This window comes from Cervus elaphus, chromosome 1 (assembly GCF_910594005.1).
Source record: "Cervus elaphus chromosome 1, mCerEla1.1, whole genome shotgun sequence".
NCBI lineage: Eukaryota > Metazoa > Chordata > Mammalia > Artiodactyla > Cervidae > Cervus > Cervus elaphus.
This window is the reverse complement of record NC_057815.1, coordinates 80,240,646-80,267,063: the sequence shown is the minus strand read 5'-3', so window position 1 is coordinate 80,267,063 and position 26,418 is coordinate 80,240,646. Positions and strand designations below refer to the sequence as shown.

At 39.8% G+C, this 26,418-nt stretch overlaps 1 protein-coding gene across 5 annotated transcripts in view; it reads right to left on the bottom strand.

Moving 5' to 3' along the window:
* LOC122698482 (intraflagellar transport associated protein) overlaps positions 1–26,418 on the bottom strand; it is a 63,897-nt gene that overhangs the window by 6,016 nt on the left and 31,463 nt on the right. For all 5 annotated transcript variants that reach the window (XM_043909580.1, XM_043909598.1, XM_043909606.1 and 2 more), the window contains 4 exons: positions 15,907–16,061; positions 14,667–14,738; positions 13,236–13,302; positions 2,423–2,565 (listed from right to left, as the gene is read on the bottom strand). In XM_043909580.1, coding sequence (XP_043765515.1) covers positions 2,423–2,565; positions 13,236–13,302; positions 14,667–14,738; positions 15,907–16,061 — 437 coding nt within the window. The remainder of the gene's footprint in view (positions 1–2,422; positions 2,566–13,235; positions 13,303–14,666; positions 14,739–15,906; positions 16,062–26,418) is intronic.

Here is a 26,418-nt window from a genome sequence, read left to right as displayed (position 1 = left end):
CTAATGCTCAAATCAATAATAGCATTTAGCTATAGGCTGTCTTGCACAGTAATATGGTAACTAAACTGTCTTTACAGGTGAAAAAGTTGAGAGTCCTATTTTGAATTGGAAAAACAGGCCATCTCCCATTAAAATATTACAAAAGTTTCTTCAATGACCTCTTCTGTACTTTGGGAAGTAGGAAAGGAACTCGTAATTTTTCATCTTCTTAATCTGAATTCTTTTTGTTCTATAAAGCTGTCCAGAACTTCCAAAATTCATCAAAATAGAGTGACTACAGCAAGAAATTATTCACAAAGGGAAAGTGGAAGGTTCTTGAAAAATATTTGACTGTAAGGGGGAAATGCACATGTATAAAAGCAGTGATAAAATTAGTGAAAAAATTAAATGGGTTCAGTTCATATCAAGAAGTTATAGATTCTTATTAGGCAATTAAGAGAAAGTCAGGACATCCAGGATACATTTTCATCTTTTGAGACTGACATCACAGAAAGCAACCACCGTCTCTAGCCCAAAACAGCCCCTTGGTAGCTCCTCACCAGATATATGTGCTGGAATTTGGTGATTCTGTTCTTTTTCTTGCACTGGGTACTTTAGAATAAGATTAATACTATTAAACCAAGGCAGAGGTGGTGCAGTACTGTGATTCTAGATAGTCCTGAAATGTTTCTCTAACAAATAGTGGCTAGAAATTAAAATCCCACCCACAATGTTACTCTGAATATTTAAAGAAACACCAAAAATTATTCATCTACGTCTCATTAGTTTGCCAACACAAAAACTGTTCTATCATTTTGATTTGAACATTTAAAAACTTTCACATTTTCTGAGAAGAAACTTATACTCGTTTTAAAGATACAATCATATACAGGCTTTTAACTAGCATTTTGCTGGCTATATGAGAGATCATAGAAATCATTCATTTTTTTAAACCCATCAACTAAAGCCATTTTGTAACAATTTCTATAATGGCATGAGGTGCCACTGACCACCGGCTTGCCCAATAATTTGTATGGTCACAACTGAAGTCAAGAACATGAACAAGTCTTTAAAAGAAGTTGAGTCTTGCTAGCAATCACCTTGCAATTTTAGCTTATTAACACTCAGAGAAAGCTCCATAATTCAAAAAGACACTGAAAAGTGGCTGTCTCAACCCCACAGGCTGTAGCCCACCAGGCTCCTTTGTCCATGGGATTCTCCAGGCAAGAATACTGGAGTGGGTTGCCATTTCCTTCTCCAAGTAACCTATTTGGGGGTTCAATATAAGTCTGCAAGCCTCCTAGATAGACTTTTCTGATGTCAGTGAACAAAAGTTCTATTAGCAAAGGGCAAAAATTGAAATGTGTGGATTACTTCTGATTGAATGACTGCTTCCATAACAGAATATCTTCAGGTGACAAGACTGGTACCTGAACGATTAAATAATCAGGAAACACTCTAGTATTTTTATTTGAGCCCTTAAAAATTTCTTGTACCTGATCCCCTTTTATGCTAGCATAAAAAAGGTGATAAAGGTCACTACCCAGCACCATCAGCGGCCTTGGTTGGTGCGTGTCTATTAAGTAAATGAAGATGAGCTGGAAATGATAGTAAAAGATGACTCTCCATGCTTTGTATCAGGGAGAATTAACATGTGACAGATTCCATTCTCCCATGCTGGAGAAGCACGTGGCTAGATGACATTTCTCGACTCCCCTGTGACCAGATAGGAACATGGAACCAAGTGGTTGGCAATGGAGAGTGAGCAGCAACGAAGAGCCTGAGTCCTCAGCTCAGCCTTGGGGAAACGCGCTGTCCCCATCCTCTCATCCCTGCCCCTCCAGGTAGGACAGTGACCTGACCTGAAACATGCACCTGAACCCGATGTTCTGAGGTGCAGTGAGATCCAGAGAGAAGGAACCTGGTGGGCCCCAGTGACTGAAAACAGAACCACCACTTGCTCACTTTAAAGACTCTCTATAGACTGTTACAGGAGAGAAATAAACTTCTCTCTCCTTTCAGCCATTGAATTACTGCTAGGCTTCCCTAGTATAGCAGCCTGGCCTTACCTTAACTAATGCAAAATGTTTACAGAACCTTGGGAACAATAATAAAAAGAAAAGAGGCTGGTACAGAAAAAAGAGAGATAAGAAATCTGTCCATCCCATCTGTGGATTAGTCCCCAGGTAGCACCATCCTGCAGCATAACATCTTGACATAAAAGTAGTTTCTAAGTAAAAACGTAACTGTCCTCTGTGTGTTCAAAAGGGAGTATACACATTAGACAGAGATGACAGCGAGGGACCCAATTAAGCAACCTGAATTCTACATCTTCCCGAATCTGAGAAAAATACAGGCACACACGGGTATGGTGGCATTTCTCTGAAAGGACCAGTTATAGACTCAAGGCAATTTCAAGAGGCCTGAATTCCCTGAGAAGTACCTCTTCCCTTTGTTTGTCTGCTCCTTTCACGGTGGGCCCGGGCTTCGTTCCAGGAGTGAGAGGCTGGCCGGCCACAGAAGGAACGTAAGAGGGAACACTCAAGCTCACTTCCTGCTCCACTTGTCCTGGAAGCAGCGGCACGTCTGTTGAACACAAAATACATCACTTGATCCCTTCGCCAAGTCCACAATCAACCTAAATCATCAAAAAGCCTATGATAGTCAAAAGAATGAGCAAATATGCTCAAGTAAAGTAGGCCCGTTTCACAACACCTGTTCTCACTGGGGAACTTGACTCAAGGGGGTCTCCCTTCTAGAAAATAAAAGCTGTTGGTGCATTAGTTTTTCTCCAATTGTTGCTGTTAACAATCCATCCAAAAGGTCTGGGAGAAATGTTGTCTGGGGAACAGCTTGATCATGCCTTTCAACCCAACTTCTACTTCTATAGGAAACTAAGTTCAAAAGATGTTACTTTTGCCTCATTTTGCCATATTTTCCTAAGGGGGGAAAGAGAAAGAAAATGGAGTGCTGATTTCATCCTGTAACAATATGGCAATATTTCAAAACAACATATTAAAAAACAATGATGCCAGAAGGAAGGAACTTTCACTTGCAGCAGAAAAATGAAATAATCCGTCATACTCAGAATGCGTGGCCTCATTTCCAACACTTGCAAACAACAACAATGTGTTTTGTGTTTCCAGCTTGTTTAGCACAACAGCAAGAATTCAAAAGCCAATCCTGGTTTTCTGATCAATCCATTAGAAGTAGATGTGTTCCCTTTTTTTTTTTTTTTTTTTGCACATGTGGCAGAATCATGGATGCATCAGAGACAAATGAAGATCTTCCACAGCTCTCTCTGAAGACAGAAAAACAAATAGAAGCCCAAAAGGATTGCTCCTTGGCCTGTTTCTGCAGGACCAGAAGGGCTGCTGGAGCCAGCCAGTAACTTGCAGCTGGCACAGGATGTTGCGGTCTGCTACTCAATGATGATCCTAATTAAGACACTAATTAAGTTCTCAGTGGAAGTGATTAATTAACAACAGGCATGCCTTGGCTGTTGCCAATGGCAGCATATATGAGGTGATAACTGAGCAGGTACTGCTATTCAAAAACTGAAACAGATTTGAAAGACATCTCTCTCCACCGCAGATACCACCTGGAAGCTTAAGAATTTTGTAATCATGTCTTTTTTGATCCCTGAGTGAGGAAGATCCCCTGGAGGAGGAAATGGCAACCCACTGCAGTACTCTTGCCGGGAAAATCCCATGGACAGAGGAACCTGGGAGGCTACAGTCCATGGGGTTGCACAGAGTCAGACACAAATTAGAGACAGCATGCATGCATGACTATGATTAATTACTGAAATCGTAGAATGTGACCTGATTAATTAGGGGAAATAAAAACAATAATAATAGCCAGCCTTTTACATGCATTAACTCAGCTAATCCTCTCAACAACTCCATTATTTCCTGTTTTACAGGCAAGGAGCTTTAACACCCAGAATCACCACACTCAAGTCGCCACCGCTGCAGTCCGGCTGCAGTGCCCTGCTCTGAGCCCAGGACGTCACATCAGAAACCGATTTTTAAGAGAGCATTTTCATCACTTATGTTATTGAAACCTACCAGATTTGTATATCCAAACTCAGGGCCAAGAAATGTCACTATGATAAGCATGCTAACGTGATTAGTCAGCAAGTCAGTGTGTTCACGTGTTTTATAACCAGAGAATTAATACTTTTGAATACTCAATAACGTTGGTGGAGAGACTGGCTTTCCCTTTATGAGTCCAAAGCTAAATTCCTTCACTGGTTAGGGGCCAGCCAACAACAGAGGCAAGGAGAGTAAGGGTCAAGCCTTTTAATATGAAAACCAATATCCACCAGACCCACTGGCTGCCAGAACAAACATCACTTCAAATGTGAAATCAAAATCAATTCTGCTTTCAGAGCTATTTAAGATCCAACTGACAATATCGTGCACCAAGAAGGACAACTCTGCCATTCCTTTGCTGAAATTCTTCACATCACTCATTTATTTGCAAAGAAGGTAGGGTTTTCAGCAGTAATGCTTTCCTTCCTAAAAAGCCAACTGCCATGGGAACAGTTCTTTCGAAACAAGACGACTCGGTATTCACCACATTTCACATTCCTGTCATTTGTTTCTGCAGGGTAAAAGGAAAACACACAAACTTGCATAGTTCTTGGAGTCTAACACAGCACCTTATGTGTAGTAAATTCAACGCATACTTGCAGAAAGGGAATGGATTTCCTGTATCTAAACTTTTAAATTGAACAGCATGTATAAGTCTACCTATCCATAGAACATTGTGAATGACACAAAATATGTAAAGTCCTTATCTTCAAAAGCTAAGTTTTTTTAACAGGGATATGACTTTTACACATAAAATCAGAGAACAGTCAACACAAAAACTGAACTGTTTTAATTCTAAATAGGATAGATTTATAAAATGGTGAAACCATTATGGACAGGAACAGTCTGATAATAAGTTATAAAGAAAGCTACCTTGTCCTTTAGCCATTTTACAGTCACTGATGGGTTATTTATATATTCATTCTCTGAGAGGGAAAATTATTGTATTCATTGATGATGAGGAATGGAATTTCTGGAGATCTCTGTAAAGCTTTCTAGACTGAAATCTGATCTTTAAGACACTTTTGCTGTTGCTGCTTAGTCACGAAGTCGTGTCCACTCTTTGCAACCTATGGACCAGGCTTCCTTGTCCTTTACTATTTCCCAGCGCTTGCTCAATCGAGGCTTATTGTTTCTAAAACAATTAGTTTTTTCTTAACTATTGATCAATACCACCATCTTGACTGATGGACTTTGTCGAGTTAAGGCAACTCTCAAAAACGAATCTTCATGTTGGATGGCAAGCCTGGTTGAAAGCATTTCAATCTCTTTCTCAACTACATAGTAAGAATGTCCAGTGTTTATAAATTATCTGTTTGTGCCATCTGCCTTTCTGTATTTAACCAATGACGAGCAAGTCAAAGGTAATACATTTAAAAGTAAGCAATCAAAAAAAAAAAAAATAAGGTAATCTATCTGACATCTGATAATCTAGACAACAGTAATACTTAATCTGCCTATCATATTTATAAGATCAACCAATTCATTCCTTTGTTGCCATGTAGAAATAGCCAAAATTTCCTGAAATTTTGGGCACTCCTCAGGACCAAAAAGGATACACATAAGAAATGGACTGAGGCCTCTTATGCACATGGATTCCAGCTATGATAGTTTATGTCAGAGATTCTTGTTATTAAAAATTTTTGAAGACCCAAAGAGATTTTTTTTGTGGGAGTTATATCTAACAATATTCACTGTATTAGAAACTGAATTTTCAAATATTTGATTTCAAATTATTAAAATACAATCATTATTAAAATAAATACTTTTATTTTAAAAAGATATTTTCCAAAAGCAAAGATAATAGAAGAGAAGCATTGTTTTACATTTTCTGAATCTTTTAAGTGCTTGTCTTAAGTAGAAGAAAGCTGGATTCTATATTTGTTTCTGCATTCAATTTTTGGAATATGCTGTTTCACATGATGAGAATGAAGAAATTCTAGGCTCACACGATATATATGTTGGAAAGGGGAGGAGTACTTTAATACTCCTTTTATACAGTTGGGGATATTCTTTGATACACACTGGATCTTGACAAATGATATTGGTTTTAAAAGTATTTTCAATGTGCAACATGAAACCCTTTCAGTGAAGTTTTCATGCTCTTATGTTTAAAATTCATTGGTCTGCCTTTTATGGTAAATGAATCGTTCTCCTGTGCATGATTTTGTAACACCATAAATCGGTTATTTGGAAAATGGTGGTTCACTCTGTTAGGCAGATCTTTCAAATGTTGACATATTTCATTATGCAATATAAAAGTCACATTAGTTAACATTACCAATTTTATCAAAAAAGCCTTTAAATATTGAGAAGCTGTCAAGCTCACAGTACTGGATATAAGTTTTCCAAAAATCCAATTTTCACTTGATCCATTGCCAACTTTATCACTGGCAATGAACATTATCAGTTGTTTGTCTTGAAAAGACAGCTTCACTTCTTTCACTTTTGAGAACTACACTTTGTCAGTCATTCTTTCAAGTAAAAATGTTGGTCCATGAAAGAAAAAAAAAAAATTAATTCGGCACACCACTCAACGGCACAAGTGTTTTCCATGAAAAAGTGTTTTTCATTTTTTCCATGAAAAAATGCTCATGTATTTCATGTATATGTGAAGTACAACTGCTATACTTCAGTATGCAGCAGAAGTGCTTTATACATGCAAAACATTAAAAAGAGGCATACCCAGGGATCAAGACTGAATAAAATTAATAGTTTTTACTACTTCCCTGGTGGCTCAGATGGTAAAGAATCTGCCTGCAATGTGGAAGACACGGGTCAGGTCCCTGGGTCAGGATGATCCCCTGAAGAAGGGAATGGCAACCCACTCCAGTATTCTTGCCTGGAGAATTCCATGGACAGAGGAGCCTGGGGGGCTACAGTCCATGTGATCACAAAGAATTGGACATGACTGAGCACACACCACACAAACACCATTTCATCAAAGACATTTTCGATGGAAACTGGCATTTGTTTTAACTACAAACTCATGACAGTGATGACAACAGGGACTACTTGTATAATTTGGTGCTTCTACCTTGATTCACACTAAGGTACTACTATCTTTACCCATCACTGATTTTGCAACATCAGTGCAAACGTCAACATATTTAACCTTCAGACCTTGGGGTTTCCCAAGGAGCTCCCAGACCACATGTAACATCTGACCCTCGTCAGATAGTCTGAACCTTCCACCAAGAACACTGGAACAGCTGGAAAAGTGATAAAAATCAACTAGCTAAAGGCACTGGAGAGCTACCAGGGAAATCCAGAACTTGAGGGGCTCAGATCCTGGAGAGAAGGAAAGTACTGAATGTGAGTCTGAGATTCTAAGCTGTTTTTCAACACATGGCATTTGCTGATTTGTAAGCAGAGGCTAAAAAACCAAGAAGTAAAGAAGAAATAGGCTAAGAAGCTTGGCAGAACTACCAACAGATTCACAGTGCTATGGGGGTTGCAAAGAGTCAGACATGAATTAGCGACTAACACTTTTACTTTCTTTCATAAAACCTGAAACTCAGTCACCAAATCAGCTCAATCACATATTGGGTTAAGATGATCTATAACTACTCTAAATGCTAGCAAAATGTTGAAGTTTCTCTAAACACAGATTAAGGTAACATCATCCAGGGCCTCTGTAATATTTTATATACAGTGTTCAGCACTCAAACAAAAATTATCAGGTATACAAAGACACTGGATCAAAAGGAAAAATTAATGATACACATGGACCCACAGAACATCTCAGTTATTGGAATTATGAGACAAGAACTTTAAAATAACCAATTAATACATTCCAATAAACATATTACAAAATGAAGAATTTTGGCAGGGAACTGAAATTTTTAAAAATAGATACTCCAGATCTCTTGACGACTATAACAGAAATACTGATGGCTTTAACATCATATTGATACAAGGCAAGACTGCTGAATTGGAACACATATAGTAGAAAATATTCTAGCTGAAGAAAGAAAGGAAATAGAAAATGATGGAAATGCAGGAAAGATCATAGAGAGACATGGGACGTGGTGAAAAGGTCTGGGCACAGGTGTTATTTGAAGACGTAATAGCTGAGACTTTCCCAACATTTACAAGAATCTACAAACCCAAAGCAGAATAAATACAAAGTAAACAATGCCAAGGCACAATGAAATTACTGAAAAACAAAGAGAAAAATCATAGAAGTAAACAAATGAGGTAAAAAAAAAAAAAACCATATTGATATTACCTTCAAATGTACAACAATCAGATTGGCATTTGGTTTTTCTACAGTTTTTAATAGAAGGACAAATAACACCATAACAAAACAGAAAAGCACCTTTAAAATGTTGAAGAAAATAATTATAAACCTAGAATTCTCTACCCAGCAAAAATAGGAGGCCATAAAACAGTAATATTTGATTAATCCAAAATAAGCCAAAAAAAATGAGCGAAGAAAAGAATATACAACTGGCAGAACAAGTGGAAAACAAAATAGTAAGATAAGAGATTTAAAGTCAAATATATCAGCAACTATATTAAACATAAATGGATTAGACACTCTAAAAGACAAAGTTGTGTGTGGGTGTATGTGTGTATAGACACACATGAATAAATCATATGCCACTTTCAAGAGACACATTAACCAACACCCACTTCAAGAAAAAAATTGCAAAGTAAAAGTGGAAATATAAAAGGAGGCAGAAGCCTACTACTGCCATCCAAGAAGCTGGGGAAGATCAGGGAAGACATACTTATGGCTGGAGCTGGCATTTGACAGTGATAATAAATCATACCCCTCTACCTTTAAATATAGAAACAAGAGAAAAATACATTCAAGAGTCAAAATAAAGGGGATCAAAATACGAGCTTTCTAAATAACGAAGCTGATTTTGAAAATGGAGCTTGTCTTGCAGTCACAATTGGACCTCTTATTTATCAAGCTTTCCTCCCAAGTCTAGACCTCAGACTATCCCACCTGCGAGGAAGTCCATGCAGACGACACAAGTCCAGCCAGCTAAAAGGAGAACCTCTTCACATCCCTGTAGCTCTTGGAGTAGCAGCTCAAGAGTGATACCTCCAGAACTGTCTAGAGCTGGTTCTCAGCTTCAGCAGCGTATCAGAGTCACCTGGGGAGCTTTAAAACCTGCCAGTGCCCAGGACACACACCAGACTACTGGAAAACGATCCCCAAAGGCAGGATCCAGTACTGTCTTTTTTTTTTTAAAGCTCCTCAAGTGATTCTAATGTATCTCAGGTTGAAAACCACTTTACTGGGCCCCACGTAACGTGGGTCTACTGTAAGAAAGGAGCCACGAGCAGAGAAGGGAGGACATACACCTTCCAAAGAGCATGACCCCAAAAGAAGAGACAAAGGCCTCATCCACACACATCCAGTTTTTTCCCCTCATCTCTCCAATTAGATAAAACCTTTCTTTTTTCCTACAGGGGAAATAAACATAAGAACTGTCGAAAGGGCGGAATTATCATCCCAATTCTGTTCTCAGGAATGGAGTGGAAGCATTTATCTTTGTGGCTGACATGGCTTCCAATCTGGAATTTAATAGATGGATAAGTCTGCACATAAAAAATAATTGGAGGAATAGAGACAGAGGAACATTTTGAAGCTAGGATTTTTTTTCCTTCTCAGCGTTTTTAGTGATCTTCTAAGCTGTGAAAGGATGATTTTTAACAGCCTCAAGTGTAAAGTAAATGAAATGCCTAAACTCTGAGTTGGCTGAAATATGCCATCCTCTCCTAGCTCAGGACCTTTACATATGCTCTTCTTATCCTGCTCTTCTACTCTCCTGCCCACCCCTCACCTAGTTAATCATTACTCATCCTTTAGATATCAAGCTCTCTGTTCTTTATCTGATCCACAGAAAAATCAAATTCCCCTACAATGTGCTCTCATAAGATCTAGAGCAATTTGCAAACATATATTTGTGATTACCTGGTTACTGTCCGATTCTTCCAATAAACTATGAATTTCCATAAGGACAGGAACCAGATATGTTTTACTTTTTATTTTATTCCCAGATCCAGTCACAGTTGTTAAATAGTCACTGAATAAAAGCCAGGTCATTCACAGGCTACATAAAGTTGCTTTTAAGTTGCAGATAAGGAAAATTTAAAAGAAAAAAAAAAAAAAGAGGGAGAGGGAGAGAAACTGATACCTTCATTAGAACTGGAAGTACTGGAAAGCTTGAAAATGAAAAACAAATAAGGCTGCCAACCTTCAAGCAGGAATCACTTGCCCATTTTCATTCAGTGAAATCAACCACAACACAAGTACATATGCTGGTCAAGACACTTGTATAATACAGTATAATTCTGAACACCAGACTTCAAAACGGTCTCTTTGACCTTCTGTACTCATCCAGAGAACAGGCTGGGCCAACTGAGGGGGACAGAAATAAAGATAATCAGAAGATTCTTCCTACTCTAAAGGGCAAAAGAATGTAACTAATTGCTGACTCTTCTGGGATCCCAGGGCCTATATAGCCTGCCAGGCTCCTCTGTCCATGGGATTTCCCAGGCAAGAATACTGGAGTGGGCTGCCATTTCCTTCTCCAGGGAATCTTCTCAACTCAAACCAAACCGGAGTTCCCTGCATTGGCAGGTGGATTCTTTACCACTGAGCCACCAGGGAAGCCCCTATAATAATTAATTCCTATTCCAAATAATAATCTTTCTGGGTATGCATGACAGTAACTAACCAGGGTAATTATCTTGTCTCAAAGGAGGAAAAAAAAGTTAATTTGATGTCAAATAAACACAGGGTACTGAGCTTTGTGGCGAAGGTTTCCTTGGACAACTGGTCAATAGCACGCCATTGGGTTGGCTGCTTGGAAAAACTGTGTCCACCTGGGCTGCTGAAACAACAAGCTAAATCCCAGGACTGCATCAGAGCCTGAATCTTGGAGAATACTTATGAAAATGAAGAAGGTGAACAAATAAAGTCAATGGTAGAAAAACAATAGGCAACTCACTTCCTTGTTGCCCCAGGCAAATCAGTTATTTAAACAATACTGACAGAAACTAATCAGTAAGCCTCTCAAGCTGCCAAAATTATACAAGTAACTTGCCTATTTAAAATGTCACATTTCCCATCTGATATAAATATTTACCTTCTGCTCATATTCCTGAAGTGTAATACAAATTAGACCCAAAGATAAAACCCACCTTGGAAAATTTCTTGTGTTTTTTTTCTTTCAGATGACCCAGACTGTACATTATAAAAACGGTGAAGCTTGGTGGTCTTTTCAGTAATTGGAATAGATCACTGAAGCCTTGATTGCTTTTTAGCCTTGACTTTTCACATTATTTTACACCTCAGAAGGTCTTGACTAGCTCATCCAAGTCCACGGAGACTTGGTTCAGCCTCAGTAAGCTTTTATACACAAATGAAAAACTACCTGCTATCAAATTTCTGGAAAAATCATACTAGTGAGACGTTTTTATGCAATCTTTTAAACAAAAGAAACAGACCTAATAGTAATAAAAAATAACTTAAAAATGTTTAAAGGAAACAATGTAAAAGTAGTGGAAAAAGTTAAAACTAATTTTAATATACTGATACAACCAAAATCAAATTCGCTGGCTATGCAGGATTATGTCGGTATACAGACTTTCTAACTACTGGCAAGAAAAGTAACCATCACAAAAACTGTTGTACCCTCCTGTGAAATTAGTTTTATGTTGCAAATGTACACATGCCAACTCCAAGTGCCCACTCCAAGTACTACCCACAGAAGAACTATAGTTCTTCAGAATCCCCTGGGGGAATGGTTAATAACACAGATCACTAGATGTCACAAAAGACCTTCTGAATTAAACTCTTTTTGGGGAACAAGACCCAGGAATCTGCTCCCTTCCCCCAAACTACCCAAAACCCAGAAACAGTGTGCTTGCTCTACAAATTTGGATTCCTCATAAATCCTTAGCAATACCTTATAACCCAATCAGAACCCCTAAACTGCTCTTATAAAGAAATTCAGAGCCACCTAAAGCACTGAAGTTAACAGAACCTCTCGGAGTCTGTGATTCCCTTAGATCTCTCATCTCCCTTAAACCAAGTAAGCAATGGGGAGAAAAATCTGCAGTTTGCTGGTTAATAGACTGCTTGAGAAACGATCCCTTCAGTGGAGTAGTGTTATGTTTGGAAGCAGAATAAAAATGTTAATTGCTTCCAATTACCAAAGCCTCTCAAATTCAGGGGGAACCGGAGAAGCCAAAGCAGAGGCTTATACAGACAATTTACAGACAGCAGTCCACAAACCAGCTACGGCCTGCACTTTAACTCCTGTGTGATTAGAAAGAAGCCCTCCTCCCCAACAGTAATGACCACAGTGACTGTTTATGACCACCTAATGACCGTAAACAACAAACACGGCCAACCAACTCCCCTGTGGAAACTGCCCCATGGAAACATTCAACATTAATTTTGAGCTATTCTTGCATATTAAATTAGGAATGAGAGTTTTCAAAACAACTCAAATTTTGAACATATTTCAAAGCTCCTATGCTTACACAGAAATGTTAACCAGGAGAGGAAAAAGGCCTCAAAAACGTCATGGACTACATACATGTCGGCGGACAGCAGGCTCTCTCAGCCCAGCCTATGTAGGAGAACAGCCCAGAAAAAAAAAATCACAACATACCATTAGTTTTAAGTGTTTGGCTTACATATTAATAAATATTTATAAAAGCAAAGATCTGGATTTTATTTTCCTTTTTGTTTATTTTATGACCAACTCTCATAATGTTTATAATGAACTGGTATTTTATGGAGCATTTGAAACTAATCTCAATTTATAGCACGATCCAGAAATTCTAAGAAGTAAGAGTTTGACTTAAATGGTTCTACTTGAGACAATTATCCAAAGATCAATCATATGGTAAACGGGAAATGGTAGGAAGAAAATCTTTATTTCTTTTAAGACCAAAGACTTTACAACCTTCAACAAGCTTTGTTTGACCTTTCAGCTGAAATCTTTATTAATAAAAAAGAGACTGCAGGACTCCAGTTTTCTGTATCTCAGGGAAAGGAGAGGTAAGAATTGCACCCCGCGCCCACCCACCCGGAAAAAAAAAAGAAAAGAAAGGCTGTCTAAAGCCTTACGTGTAGTTTCTAGAAAGAGGTCAAGCAGTGTAGAAAGGAAACAGAAAACATACCCTTGCTCAGTTGGGGATTAATCTCTTCATCCAGGTCTAAATCTTCTATATCAAGGAAATTGTCTACCTAGAAAAGGATTAAGATCATTTTTATGCAAATCAGACCTAGAGGGAAAAAAATGCAGTTAAGAATCAATGAGTCCATTTCTACAACACTCAAGTGAGCAACTGAATCCAATTTTCTCATTAACTTTTGAGGCCCAGCTAGAGTTCTTTGTGTTCACTGTGCTTTCCCAGAAACATCTGAAAGAAGCAGTAAATTTAGAAGTTGGCCTGGATTTTGTAGGCACCATAATAAGATCTCTAGGCTGAAAGAGAAAACACAGTCTGGGGAGTTTTTGAAAAGTTTTTGTTCCTGATTCTGTCCCAGAATATATACCACCATCAAGACAGTCCAAAGCGGTGTCTCTGTCTCTTGTTTTTGTTTTATTGCTTTTGTTTCTCGGGCCAGTGATGGTGGTGGGTCTGACTATTCTCATAACAGTGTGCTTTAAACTCCAAAGAGACAGAAGAAACTAAAGAAAGCAGGAGAGAAGGTTCATTGGAAACAAAATCATCCTGCCCCAGGTAATCACAAGAAAGGTGAGCAGGGCCAAAAATCAAGTGTTCTCTTTCGAGCAAATAAAACTGAAGATTACTTCAAAGGTAAAAAGCAGAGCAAATGACCTTTACAGACACAATAGCAGCATTTCAATGAAAAACTATTCCACGTGGAATACTGCTTTCCACAGCGAGCTGACAATGAGACGTTTTAGATTAACAAAATGTTAACACTTCATACATGAACTGATTCATCTCAGGTGAATATCAAAGAGTGTAAATTAAAACAATGATTTCACCACTGGCAGACCTAGCAAAGACAGGATGTCGAAATGCCTTTTACGCTTATGATCTAAAACATGTGCATAACAAAATACTGTAAAATTATAAATTAAGATTTCATCATCGGAATTCAAAACACAGCCTAGGTCTTTCTTCCCCACTTTACTTATCAGACCATGGCTTTTACACAGGAATTAAAAATGGTAGCTTCCATTGCTTGTAAGTACATAACTGCAGTTATTTTTTGACATCCAAGTGATAGCAAAAAACTTATCTTCCAAATGATGGTTTAGCGCTAAAACTTGAGAATCTGTTATATTGTCATTTCTGTTAATGGTATAAGTTCAGGGGAATGAGTCATGTTTCTCTATTGAAGCACCACTTCTATTTCTAAAGCTTTGAGGAAGAAAGATCCAGAACCCAGCCAACCAAGATAGTTGAAGATAATCAAACATCTTTTTTATTAAATCAAACACCATTAAAAAAAAATCATATGGACAAAATCTGCTGAATTTTCCAAATTTTTATGGGAGATAGCAAATGAATCCTGTGAGGTTTTTGTGCTTTTTTTGGGTTTTGGCCATGGAACAAAATTGAATCATGCCTTACCTTCACCTCCCCTGCTCGATTCAGATCACCTTGAAAGAAACTGCCAGCTTTTTGGCCATCATCTATCATTATCTGAAAAACAAGACAAAAACCACTGAGGACATATTGATGGGAACTTGAAATAACCGAAAATTAAGGAGCTGATCTTGTAGCCCTTCAGGCACAAAACTCCCCTTCCAGTTTCTGTTCACTAGCTGTGCTTGATGGACCATCACACCTTAGTGACCAGATTCACCAAGTCACAGTGGTAGCCAGGGAGTAGGTTTCAGGAGGTCTGACTTCTCCTGTCCTCTAGACCCATCTACGGTGCCACTTAGAGTAACATACTTCCCCTCAGTCTTCTCATGCGTAAAACAGGAACACTCCCCACTCATCACCCCAGCTCCCACGCCATCCCAACGAGCCTCCAAAGGACAAATCAGAGCACGCTAATACATTTTCAAGTTATTAGGAAAAAGTACTGTCAAACAATTCTTTGCCTCTCACATGCTGGTTAAAGATTCAACAGAAAATGTAACTCCAGTTGCCAGTGTTTGCCAGTAGGAAATCTTCTAGAGAAAAAAAAAAAAAAAGTTTTGTCCCTTAATCGTCTCTCTGGAATAAGTTATAGAAGTAAAGAATTATAGGCCTTCACTGTATATAAACACATGTCTAACGACAATCTCATATACAATTCTATCCACCATATCACAGGGAAGACACATGAGATTTAAAGTAGAAACTCAAATGGCTTAAAAAAATGGAACAGTTTCCACTAGGATTCCTTGATTGTTAAAAAACATAGCTAGAAAGAATGTGAATATAGTCTATGAAATCTTGAAGATTAGGAAGAGAGCATCTAACATTTATTTATTGACCAACTCTTGGAAAAACCAAGTTAACATATTCTACTTTAAGTCTGAAGGACTGAATCCAGGACAGTAAAAGAAACTCCATTTACACAGAGAATTATAAAAAGGAGCTCTTTTATCCCAAACAGAAGATAAGCTAAAATATAGAAATAATTACAAGAAAAATCTGCAGACGGCAGATCCTGATATTATCATAAAAGCTGGCTGTTGAAATCATGAAATGTAATGACGATTTTCAGTAAAGTAATCCAGGGGCTCTCCTTCTAAAATCAGGAGTGTGAGTTACTGACCCAAAAACTGTCCAGTGTTTTTTATGTTCTTACAGTCCCTTGTTTTAAATTCATGATGAATTCTTTTTCTCTGCTTCTATAAATGTGCTGTGGTATTACCTGCTCCTCTTCCGAACACTGTGATGAAGTACGAAGAAACACGGCTTTATTGCTAAGATGGTGATCATTTGGTTCATTTCTCTGAGTAAATTTTATTGAAGTAAAATTGTTTTCTGAAGAATTAGTTCCAAAGGCTTCTCTTTTGGTCACATTATCTGAAATGATAAATTACATAATAATAGAAAACACCCACCACAACCAGTCTAGGTTATTTCGTGTTTATTGAGAACTTTTCTTCCAAACAGCAACAGAAAACTTTTCAAGGACATCTACAAACTGAATGCTTGAAGCATTAAGTACTCTTAGCCTATAAAGTTATGTCTAAAAATGCATAAAATGCATTTTGCAAAAATGCAAAAAGACAACACTATTTCATTCACCATTCAACAAACATTAACAAGAGCTTACTATGTATCCAGCATTGTTCTCAGCCTGTGTTAAAAGGTCAATAAAATACAGCATGTGCGAGACTCTTAGTTATTACCCATCTATTTTTTCCTAAATTTGAGGGTTGTTTTTTTTTTTTCCCAGAAAGAAAAACACCAATCCAGTATACTAATGCATATATATGGAATTTAGAAAGATGGTAATGATGACCCTATACACGAGACAGCAAAAGAGACACCGATGTATAGAACAGTCTTTTGGACTCTGTGGGAGAAGGCGAGGGTGGGATGATTTGAGAGAAAAGCATTGAAACATGTATATTATCATACGTGAAACAGATTACCAGTCCAGGTTCGATGCATGAGATAGGATGCTCAGGGCTGGTGCACTGGGATGATCCTGAGGGATGGGATGGGAAGAGAAGTGGGAAGGGGGTTCAGGATGGGGAACGTATGTACACCCATGGCTGATTCATGTCAATGTATGGCAAAAACCACTATAATATTGTAAAGTAATTAGCCTCCAATTAAAACAAATTATTAAAAAAATAAAAATATGAAAGCAATGTATAGATGATTTTAGAAAATTTGTAAGATAAAAAAATTAAAATTAAAATATCACACATAATCCTACAAGACAGAAACACTGCAAAACAATTTTTTCAGTGACTATTTTTCTCATCTTTTATCTATGCATCCATAAACTCCTAAAACAAAAATGGAACTGTACTATACATACCATATTATAAGTCAACTTGAGAATATCTTTTCCATATTATTGCATATTCTTCTGCGTAATTTTAATGACTGTAGAGAATTCCATTGTATATACTTAACATAGTTTATTTAACCAATTCCTATTCTCAACTATTTAAAACTATAAACAGTAAGTACCTTTGTACTAAATCTTTGCACATTCATGATTATGTCCTTAGGATAAGGAAAGAGTCTAAGATTTCATCCTAAATTAAGAGAAAATTATGATAACATGATGCCATTAACAGAAATGTGGGGGATAAATTCAGATGAGAGAGGGAGGACAAATTCACCTTTGTCCCAAGTTGTATTTGAGGTGCCAGAGGAAACTGAGGGCAATGTACCAGAGGCAGCTGCGAATGTAGGCGAAAACGTGGGAGAGAGATCACAGCAACAGGTAAAAGAGCTAGTAAGTCAAACTACACTGTGGTCATGGTGTAAGTCATAAAACTATTTTTAATATTAGCAGTAATATTAAAATAAATAACGGTTAACGCTTACTTGAGTGTCAGAGAGTCTTTTATACGCATCTCATAAATCTCATTTAAACCTCACCACTGCCGTAGAGGTAGGTACTGTTAGTATCCCCACTTTTCAGGCCTACAGACAGCCTGAGTAACCTGTTCAAAGTGACACAGCTGGTAAGGAGCCAAGTGGGGATTTGAACCCAGTCCTTACTGACCACTTACTGTGCTGTGCTACTTAATTGGGACAGTAGCATTGACATAGATACACCACCACGGGTACAACAGACAGCTCGCGGGAAGCTGCTGTCTAACAGGAAGCTCAGCTCAGGGCTCTGTGACCTAGAGGGATGGGATGGGAGGTGTGGGCAAGAGGAGGCCCCCTGAAATCAGTGGGACTTTTGTTCTAATGATCTCAGCCTGGTACAAGGTAGCCAGAATCCTCTGTTTCTAAATACCTCTTCTCTGGTAGAATGAAGACTTGTAGGGCTGTCTATAGGACGTTTAACACAGAAGTACTATTGGGGAGCAGAGGTAAGGTACACACGTGCATGCTAAGTCACTTCAATCGTGTCCGACTTTTTGAGACCCCATGGACTACAGCGCACCAGCTTCCTCTGTCCATGAAATTTTCCAGGCAGGAATACTGGAGTGGGTTGCCATTTCCTTCTCCAGAGGATCTTCCCCCACCCAGGGGTGGAATCGGCATCTCTTCCGTCTCCTGCATTGGCAGGCAGATTCTTTGCACTTGGCACCTGCGAAGCCCATCCTTTAAGTCTAGCACAACCTAAGTCTGGTATTTCCAGAGAAAATACTGTGTACTCAGCACAACACTACTGTAATAATCTACTGACTTACATATCTGAAAAGCACAGTGATGTCTGGGAAGAACAGATGCTCTCTAAGGACAAGTTCTATTTGTTCTCGTAATCACTCACTGTACTCCTCTGCCGTTTCCAATAAAACACCAGGTTATTTGACAGATAGCCAGATGAAGCTCCTTTGAAATAAAGAGCAAAATATAATGAAGTCCTGTTTTCTGATGCTGATGTGGAACGACTGTTTAAAATACCGAAAGATGCAGGAGAAAAACTTGTTCTCTGTCTGACTCAACCTACACTTGAAGACTCCTTCCTAAACCTTGAAAGTAGTTTCACAAGAATACTTACTACTTTACTCCAAAGACTCCGAAGTGCTTCTTACAATGGCTTTCATCATTTTAAAAAAAAAAAGCAAAAACATTAATCTCTGGGCAGAATAAGATAGGGAAAAAGTTCCTTTTCAATATGATAATGACAAAATGGCAGATGATGGCACAGCCCAGGATCTAAAGTGGCCTAAAGCCTGATTCGAGTGCCAGATGCTGCCTCCCAGAGTGCTTCTGGTGGCGATCCAAACATCCCATCCAAGTGTGTGTCTCATATTCTTCCGTTTCTGTTTTTCATCAGAGTCTTTTTCCACCCTTTCATCTGATCCCTAATGTTTCTTGCTTTGAAATAAGTGTCAGACATAATACACTTTAGAAATACAACAGCAATATTTCAGAGAACAAGTAGGTTTTGAGACATAAAAGAGCGTTTCTTTTGGGTATTTCTGAGTCAAAACTTCAATATACATGAAACAAAGGTTGTTTTTTTTCCCCCCTAAAAGTTTCATTATTCTGAAGCAGTGGAATTTCAATTTTCTTTTGATACCAAACACACAAGCTTCCAACAGATTTTCCTTACAAGGCTACCAACTATACCTATTGTGTCTATTTTCAGGCCAAAGAAAAAGTTGACACTCCTGGAAAAGGGCTGAAACTACTGACACCTTGATAAATTAAACACCTATCATAAATTGACTCTATATCTTCCAGATGAAAGTGATCCATTTCAGAGAACTCGGTTTCAAAAATTTTAAAAAATTCAAATTCCCCCATTCAAAGGCTGGACTAGTGTCCGTGAGCTGAGAAGAAAGTTTAGGCTTCTGGGAAAGTTTTCAGAGATCAACCCAACCAACATCAGAATTCATGATCTAATCCTCTTGGCAACCCCTAAGGGTCTGTTTTTCTGCACCATGGTCAACAGCGATATAAATCAAGAGCATGTTCCCAGTCATGAAGTGATATTGAATACGCTGCCATAAGGAAGAAAAATTCATGGGGGGTTGCAAAATTCTGTGCAACCCTGGGAAGCTGCATAAAGCCTTCTGCCAAGAGCGCAGGAGATAAGCATTCATGGTTGTAACAAGGTTGGGTACTCTGAAAATCAGGGGGGTGATTTTCACATCACATTCCTAGCCTAGAGCAATGTTTCTCTGGACAATATCTGCTCTTCATTTGCCCAGCCAAACTACCTCACTCCACTGCTTCTTGATCACGTGTTCCTCAGTATCTGGCCTCCCCTGGAGCGAAAGTCATTAGGATTAAATAAGCAATTTAAAAGCCAATCAATCATAAATCAGAATAAATCCAAAGAAGCTAAATTCAGCAGACAACGGTTTTGCCTAAATTCCCTTTGCAGCGCTCTGAATTCCAACTGTTTCAAGTTCTTCACTGGAAAGGGCTCCGGGAGGAGGGACTTGCCTCAGACTGGCCAGCCAGAGATCACAGTGCTTTCCCCGAGGCTGGATGGTAACTGACTCATTATTCACAGTCAGAGCTCTTAAGCTGCCAGGACACAAATGCACAACGCTAGCTCAGGGGGAAAAAAAAAAAAGTGTGTCAAAAGTCCAAGATGAGGGACACAAGAGCAGTTAAGTTGACATTTCTGCAATGTCCAGTGTTAGGTGCTTACAGGGAGGAAAAAAAAATGTGAAGAGAATGTAAAGTTGCTGTAAGTTTATTTTCAGGGAGAAAAGCTGAGTGGTAGTTGAATTATGCAGTTCATTCAACCCAGAGGTTATATTCTGAGCATAAAATATGTGCAATGTGATCAAGATGGGGAGACCCAGTTCCTGCCCTTACAGAGTCTACAGACTAAGAAGTCAAGCCAGGTGTGCAAACCACTCAGCTAGAACACAACTAAGGCAGAGGATGGACTTCCCTAGTGGCTCAGGGGTAAAGAACCCACCTGCCCACGCAGGAGATGCAGGATGGATGCCTGGGTGGAGAAGATCCTCTGGAGAAGGAAATGGCAACCCACGTCAGTATTCTTGCCTGGGAAATCCCATGGACAGAGGAGCCTGGAGGGCTACAGCCATGGGGTCACAAGAAGAGTCGGACACGACTTAGCAACTAAACAAGAACAACAAAAGGAGAGGTTGTAAGGGGATGCGGAGTTAGAGCAGGGTGAAGTCACGGTTGGTTTAGGAGAGTCACAGAGGACTTCACATAGGAATGGGGAGTCTGAGCTAGACTCTGAAAAATGGCCACGATTTCAGCAGGTGAGCCCTGCGCAGAGCTATCCCACAGAGGGAGAACGGCCCAAGGAAGAACCACCACACCTCCAGGCAGACAAGAGCACATACTGAGTGATGCATGGAAGGCCTGCTACTTACAGGGCCTGACAAAAACTCTGCACTATACCAAGGCCCTCGGAAGTCATAACTAGACCATGCTCTAAGGAAATGAACTGGATGGAATGCGGCAGAGGGCTTTAGATACTGGAGGTGAAAAGTACGACGTTACTGCAGCGATCCAAGCGAGAAGTAAAGGGAGCCTCAGTAACGGGAGGTTAAGAAAGGAGAAAAGAGCTCACAAAGTGGGTTCTTCTTGTGTTTCCAGAACAGAAATGAAGACACTGTCTCCGAGTGGTTATGTTCCCTCCCTCGAGATATCTCAGAAGGTTCACCTGATCTTTCCACGGCAATCTGTACTATTCTCTTAATTTCACTTGGCATGCCCTAGGCAAACAAAAAACAAAAACGAAAAACAGTCTCTGTGGTGCCGGTAGGTATTACAGCACACTTGCAATCTGTCAAATGGATCACACGGCGGTGCAAAGAGGCTGCATATATCATCCCATAAGACAAGTTCACCTCACCAACAGCTTCACTCGAGGCTGCAGAAGGCAGCTGGCCTAGCGTGGGTGCAGATGCAGCATATGTGACCACAGCTTCCCTGAGCTCTCAGAATCCCTAACAGGCTGACCCCTGTTAGTGACACTGTCTGTACAAGGTAGGGTACTGTGGCATCTGGGAAGTTTGTTTTTTTCTTGTATCACAGTCTTTCAATTCAGTTCAGTTGCTCAGTCATGTCCAACTCTTTGAGACCCCATGAATCGCAGCACGCCAGGCCTCCTTGTCCATCACCAACTCCCCGAGTTTACTCAAACTCATGTCCATTGAGTTGGTGATGCCATCCAACCATCTCATCCTCTGCCGTCCCCTTCTCCTCCTGCCCTCAATCTTTCCCAGCGTCAGGGTCTTTTCCAATGAGTCAACTCTTTGCATGAGGTGGCCAAAGTATTGGAGCTTCAGCTTCAGCATCAGTCCTTCCAATGAACACCCAGGACTGATCTCCTTTAGGATGGACTGGTTGCATCTCCTTGCAGTCCAAGGGACTCTCAAGAGTCTTTTCCAACACCACAGTTCAAAAGCATCAATTTTTCGCGCTCAGCTTTCTTCACAGTCCAATTTTCACATCCATACATGACCACTGGAAAAACCATAGTGTTTTCAAGTCTATGCTACTACTGCTGCTGAGTCGCTTCAGTCACGTCTGACTCTGTGTGAACCTGTGGACTGCAGCCTGCCAGGCTCCTCTGTCCATGGGATTCTCCAGGCAGAAGTACTGCCATGCCCTCCTCCAGGTCAAGTCTATACACATATGGTTAATTTTCTTGGTAGGAAATAATTATGACAAGCAGGACCCTCCGAGTTCTTCAGCCAGATCCAGAGTCACAAGGCTATATGCTCGTCCAGTGAAGAACTCAGGTAAGCATCCAGGTGTCCGTGAAGAGTAACTCTACCTCCATAGCTTCATTGAGGTATATTTGCAGACTTCCCTTAAGTGTGTTGTTGTTATTCAGTCGCTAAGTCATGCCAGACTCTTTGTGATCCCATGGACTGCAGCACACCAGGCTTCCCTGTCCTTCACTATCTCCTGGAGTTTGCACAAACTCATGTCCATTGAGTCAGTGATGCTACCTAACCATTTCATCCTCTGCCACCCTCTTTCTCCTTTTGCCTTCAATCTTCCCAGCATCAGGGTCTTTCCCAATGAGTTGGCTCTTTGCATCAGGTAGCCAAAGTAATGGTGCTTCAGCTTCCACGGAAGTCCTTCCAATGAAAATTCAGGGTTGATTTCCTTTAGGATTGACTGGTTTGATCTCCTTGCAGTCCAAGAGACTCTCAAGTCTTCTCCAACACCACAGTTTGAAAGCATCAATTCTTCAGCACTCAGCCCTCTTTATGGTCCAGCTCTCACAGCCATACATGACTACTGGAAAAACCACAGCTTTGATTATACAGACCTTTGCTGCAAAGAGATGTCTGTTCTTTTTAACATGCTGTCTAGGTTTGTCATGCTTTCCTTCCAAGGAGCAAGCAGTCACTTAAGTGTACAATTCAATAATTTTTAATAAACATATGGTGTTGCCAACCATCACCACAATCACATTTTATATCATCTCCATCATCCCCAAAAGTCTCAGATACTCATCTGTAGTCACTCTCCATTCCTACTGCCAAACACAGGCAACCACTAATCTACTTTTTAAAGCTACAGAACCGCCTTTCCTAGATATTCCATATAAATGATACCTATTCTCTTTTGTAATTGGCCTCTTCACTTAATATGACATCTTTAAGGGTCATTCACATTGTAGTACATATTAATATTTAATTCCTTTTTATAGTCAAGAACTATTTCATTATCTTCATAGACTTTTTTTTCCATTCACCAGTTATTGGACAGTTGGACTGTTTCCACATTTGGCACCCCCTTGATTCAAATACTGAGTTTGATCCAAAGACTACCGTCATTAACGCAATTCCTTTGTGGTGCCAAGACATGTTGAAATCAAAACAAAAGCCAACCAGCTTCCTTTCACACCCCAACAAAGAAAGAAATGTGTATATTAATTGAAGCTACATAACTCTCTGATCATCTTACCATCTCATATGGTCACAGACTTAGAAACACAATCCTGTTCTCTCCTCCAAACATACTGAAATCATCTGCAACTGCCTTTCTTTAATTTTCCATGGTTATCTCTTCCTACTACACTGTAAGCCTAAGGAGAATAGGGACCTTTCTTGTCAGAAACTTACTCACAGTTCCTGAAAGGGAAATATCCTTTCCCCATTCCTAAGGACATGTAACAATTAAGACTGGAAGGCGGACTGACGCAGTACACTCCACCCAGCGAGATTTCTGTGTGTTCTCTACCATGCTAGGCTGGAAAACTAGGAATTGAGAAAGTTAAAAGACATGACCTCTGCCTAAGAGAAACAGAATTTATCTCCTTAAAACTTTTACTCACTCAAAGACATAACACTTTGCATATCTTTCAGCCAGCATTTCTAAGAATTTATCCAAAAAACGAATTATGTGGGCAAAGATTTCACTACAAAGCCAAAAATGTCTGATCTATTCCCTTGAAATTTTTTTTTTACTTAATCAAGGCCTTACATTTTTGCATATCTTTGAACCAGCATTTCCATGTGTAAAAATTTATTCAAAGACCATAAATAAGAAGGGTGCAAAAATGTAGCTACCAAAATAATAATAATAATAATACAATACGACCAAAGTCATTCGAGGACCTGCAAAGCTATCCATGCCGCGTCCACCCCCACCCCCACAGCCTCTGACGTCAGCTCTCCTCCCCTCTCCCCTGATCACGCCAGTCTGGTCACCCTGGCCTCCGCACCGTCCCTCAGCCGGGCCGGAGCGCTCTCACCAGGCCTCTGCACTGCTGGTCCACCGGCCTCGAGTGCGTTTCCCTCAGGTCTGCGCTGGCTGAACTCCCTCACTTCCTTCCAATCTTCACTCAGATCTCACCTTCCCGTGTGTGCTCAGCCGCTTTAGTCGTGTCCAACTCTTTGCGACCCCACGGGCTGTAGCCCGCCAGGCTCCTCTGTCCACAGGATTCTTCAGGCAAGAATCCTGGAGAGGGTGCCGTGTCCTCCCTCCAGGGCATCTTCCCAACCCAGGGATCCAACCCACGTCTCCTGCAGCTCCTGTATTAGCATGCAGATTCTTTACCGCTGCGCCACCTGGGAAATCCAATAATTGTGTACATATATACAAATTCACCAAAAGAAAAATTCAAGAAGGATATATAATATGCCCCTGGTTTATCTCTTAAGACACAGGATTCTGTGGGAGAATGTGAGGGTGGGATATTTCAAAAGAACAGCATGTATACTATCTATGGTGAAACAGATCACCAGCCCAGGTGGGATGCATGAGACAAGTGCTCCGGCCTGGTGCACTGGGAAGACCCAGAGGAATCGGGTGGAGAGGGAGGTGGGAGGGGGGGTCAGGATTGGGAATACATGTAAATCCATGGCTGATTCATATCAATGTATGACAAAACCCACTGGAAAAAAAAAAATAAAAATTAAAAAAAAAAAAAAAAAGACACAGGATTATGGTTTTATTAACTGGATTTAGGTTTGCCTACATGAAACAGATACCCAAAATGACAACTGATTAAACTAGACGGAAGTTTATTTCTCACTCATGCAATAGTACAGGTATAGATAATTCAGGGCTAATGTGGTTGCTCTGTTCCACAAAGTCATCCTAGAACCCAGGCTCCTTCTATCTTTCTGCTCTGCCGTTTTTAAGGAACCACCCTTCTCCACCTGATCCAGGAGGAAGCACCCTTGCTCCAGGCAAGAGGAGGAGGAAAAGAAAGGAAAGCATGGGTGTCTGCTCCCCTCTGTTACTCGCCAAGGTTTGGCTTAAGCTACTACATGGAAGAAGCAGAGCAGCTGAAACACGACTTTTATTTCTCTCTCATGTTATTCCTCACGGGGCAGGAGGGCAGGCTCTGCTCCATGAGACGACGCAGGGATCCAGGCGGGTGGGGTACCCTGCCATCCTCAGCATAGGGCTTTCACCTCTGGGCCTACGGAATTGCTCCAATGACTGCCTAGTACCAGCCAGGGGAAATGAAATAAAAAGAGTCCAGGGCATGTTTCTTAAGGATGTGACTTCAAAGTTACACACATCAGTTCCCCTCACTTCTTACAGGCACATACTTAGTCAAATGGCTATACCCAATTGTAAGGGAGAAGGAGAAATATAACTTTCATTCTGAATGACCACAGAGTAGCTAACATTTTTACTGCTGGAGAAAGAGTATGTTTTTTGTTTTGTTGTGTATGTGCATATGTTTTGGTGCCTCTCTGTATTTTCTAATTTCCTACCATGAACAAAAAAAATTAAACATTCATTTATAGAGGTGAAAAGCATTTTGTTTTCAAACCCTCAATTCAGGGAGAATACCTACAAGCATCTCCTTCCTTCTTGAGAAGACTTTCCTCAAAATACTGAAGAAAAACATACATATATGGTATTTTACATTTACATGCTTTAATATTTTGGACAAAAGTTTCCTTTAGCATTTAACTTTGTGGTCCCTCTTTAATTTTTTTAAATTTATTTATTCTTAATTGGAGAATAATTACTTTACAATATTGTGTTGGTTTCTGCCATACATCAACATGAATCAGCCATAGGTATACACATGTCCCCTCCCTCTTAAACCTCCCTCCCACCTCCCACCTCATCCCACCCCTCTAGGTTGTCACAGAGCACTAGATTTGAGCTCCCTGCATCATACAGAAATTTCCACTATCTATTTAACATATGTAATGTATATGCTTAAGTGCTACTCTCTCAATTCATCCCACCCTCTCCTTCCCACACTGTGTCCACAAGTCTGTTCTTCATGGGTAGTCCCTCTTATAAATCATAGTTACCCCAATCATAAAATTTTATGCTTGACCAAATTTTTAAAACTTACCAA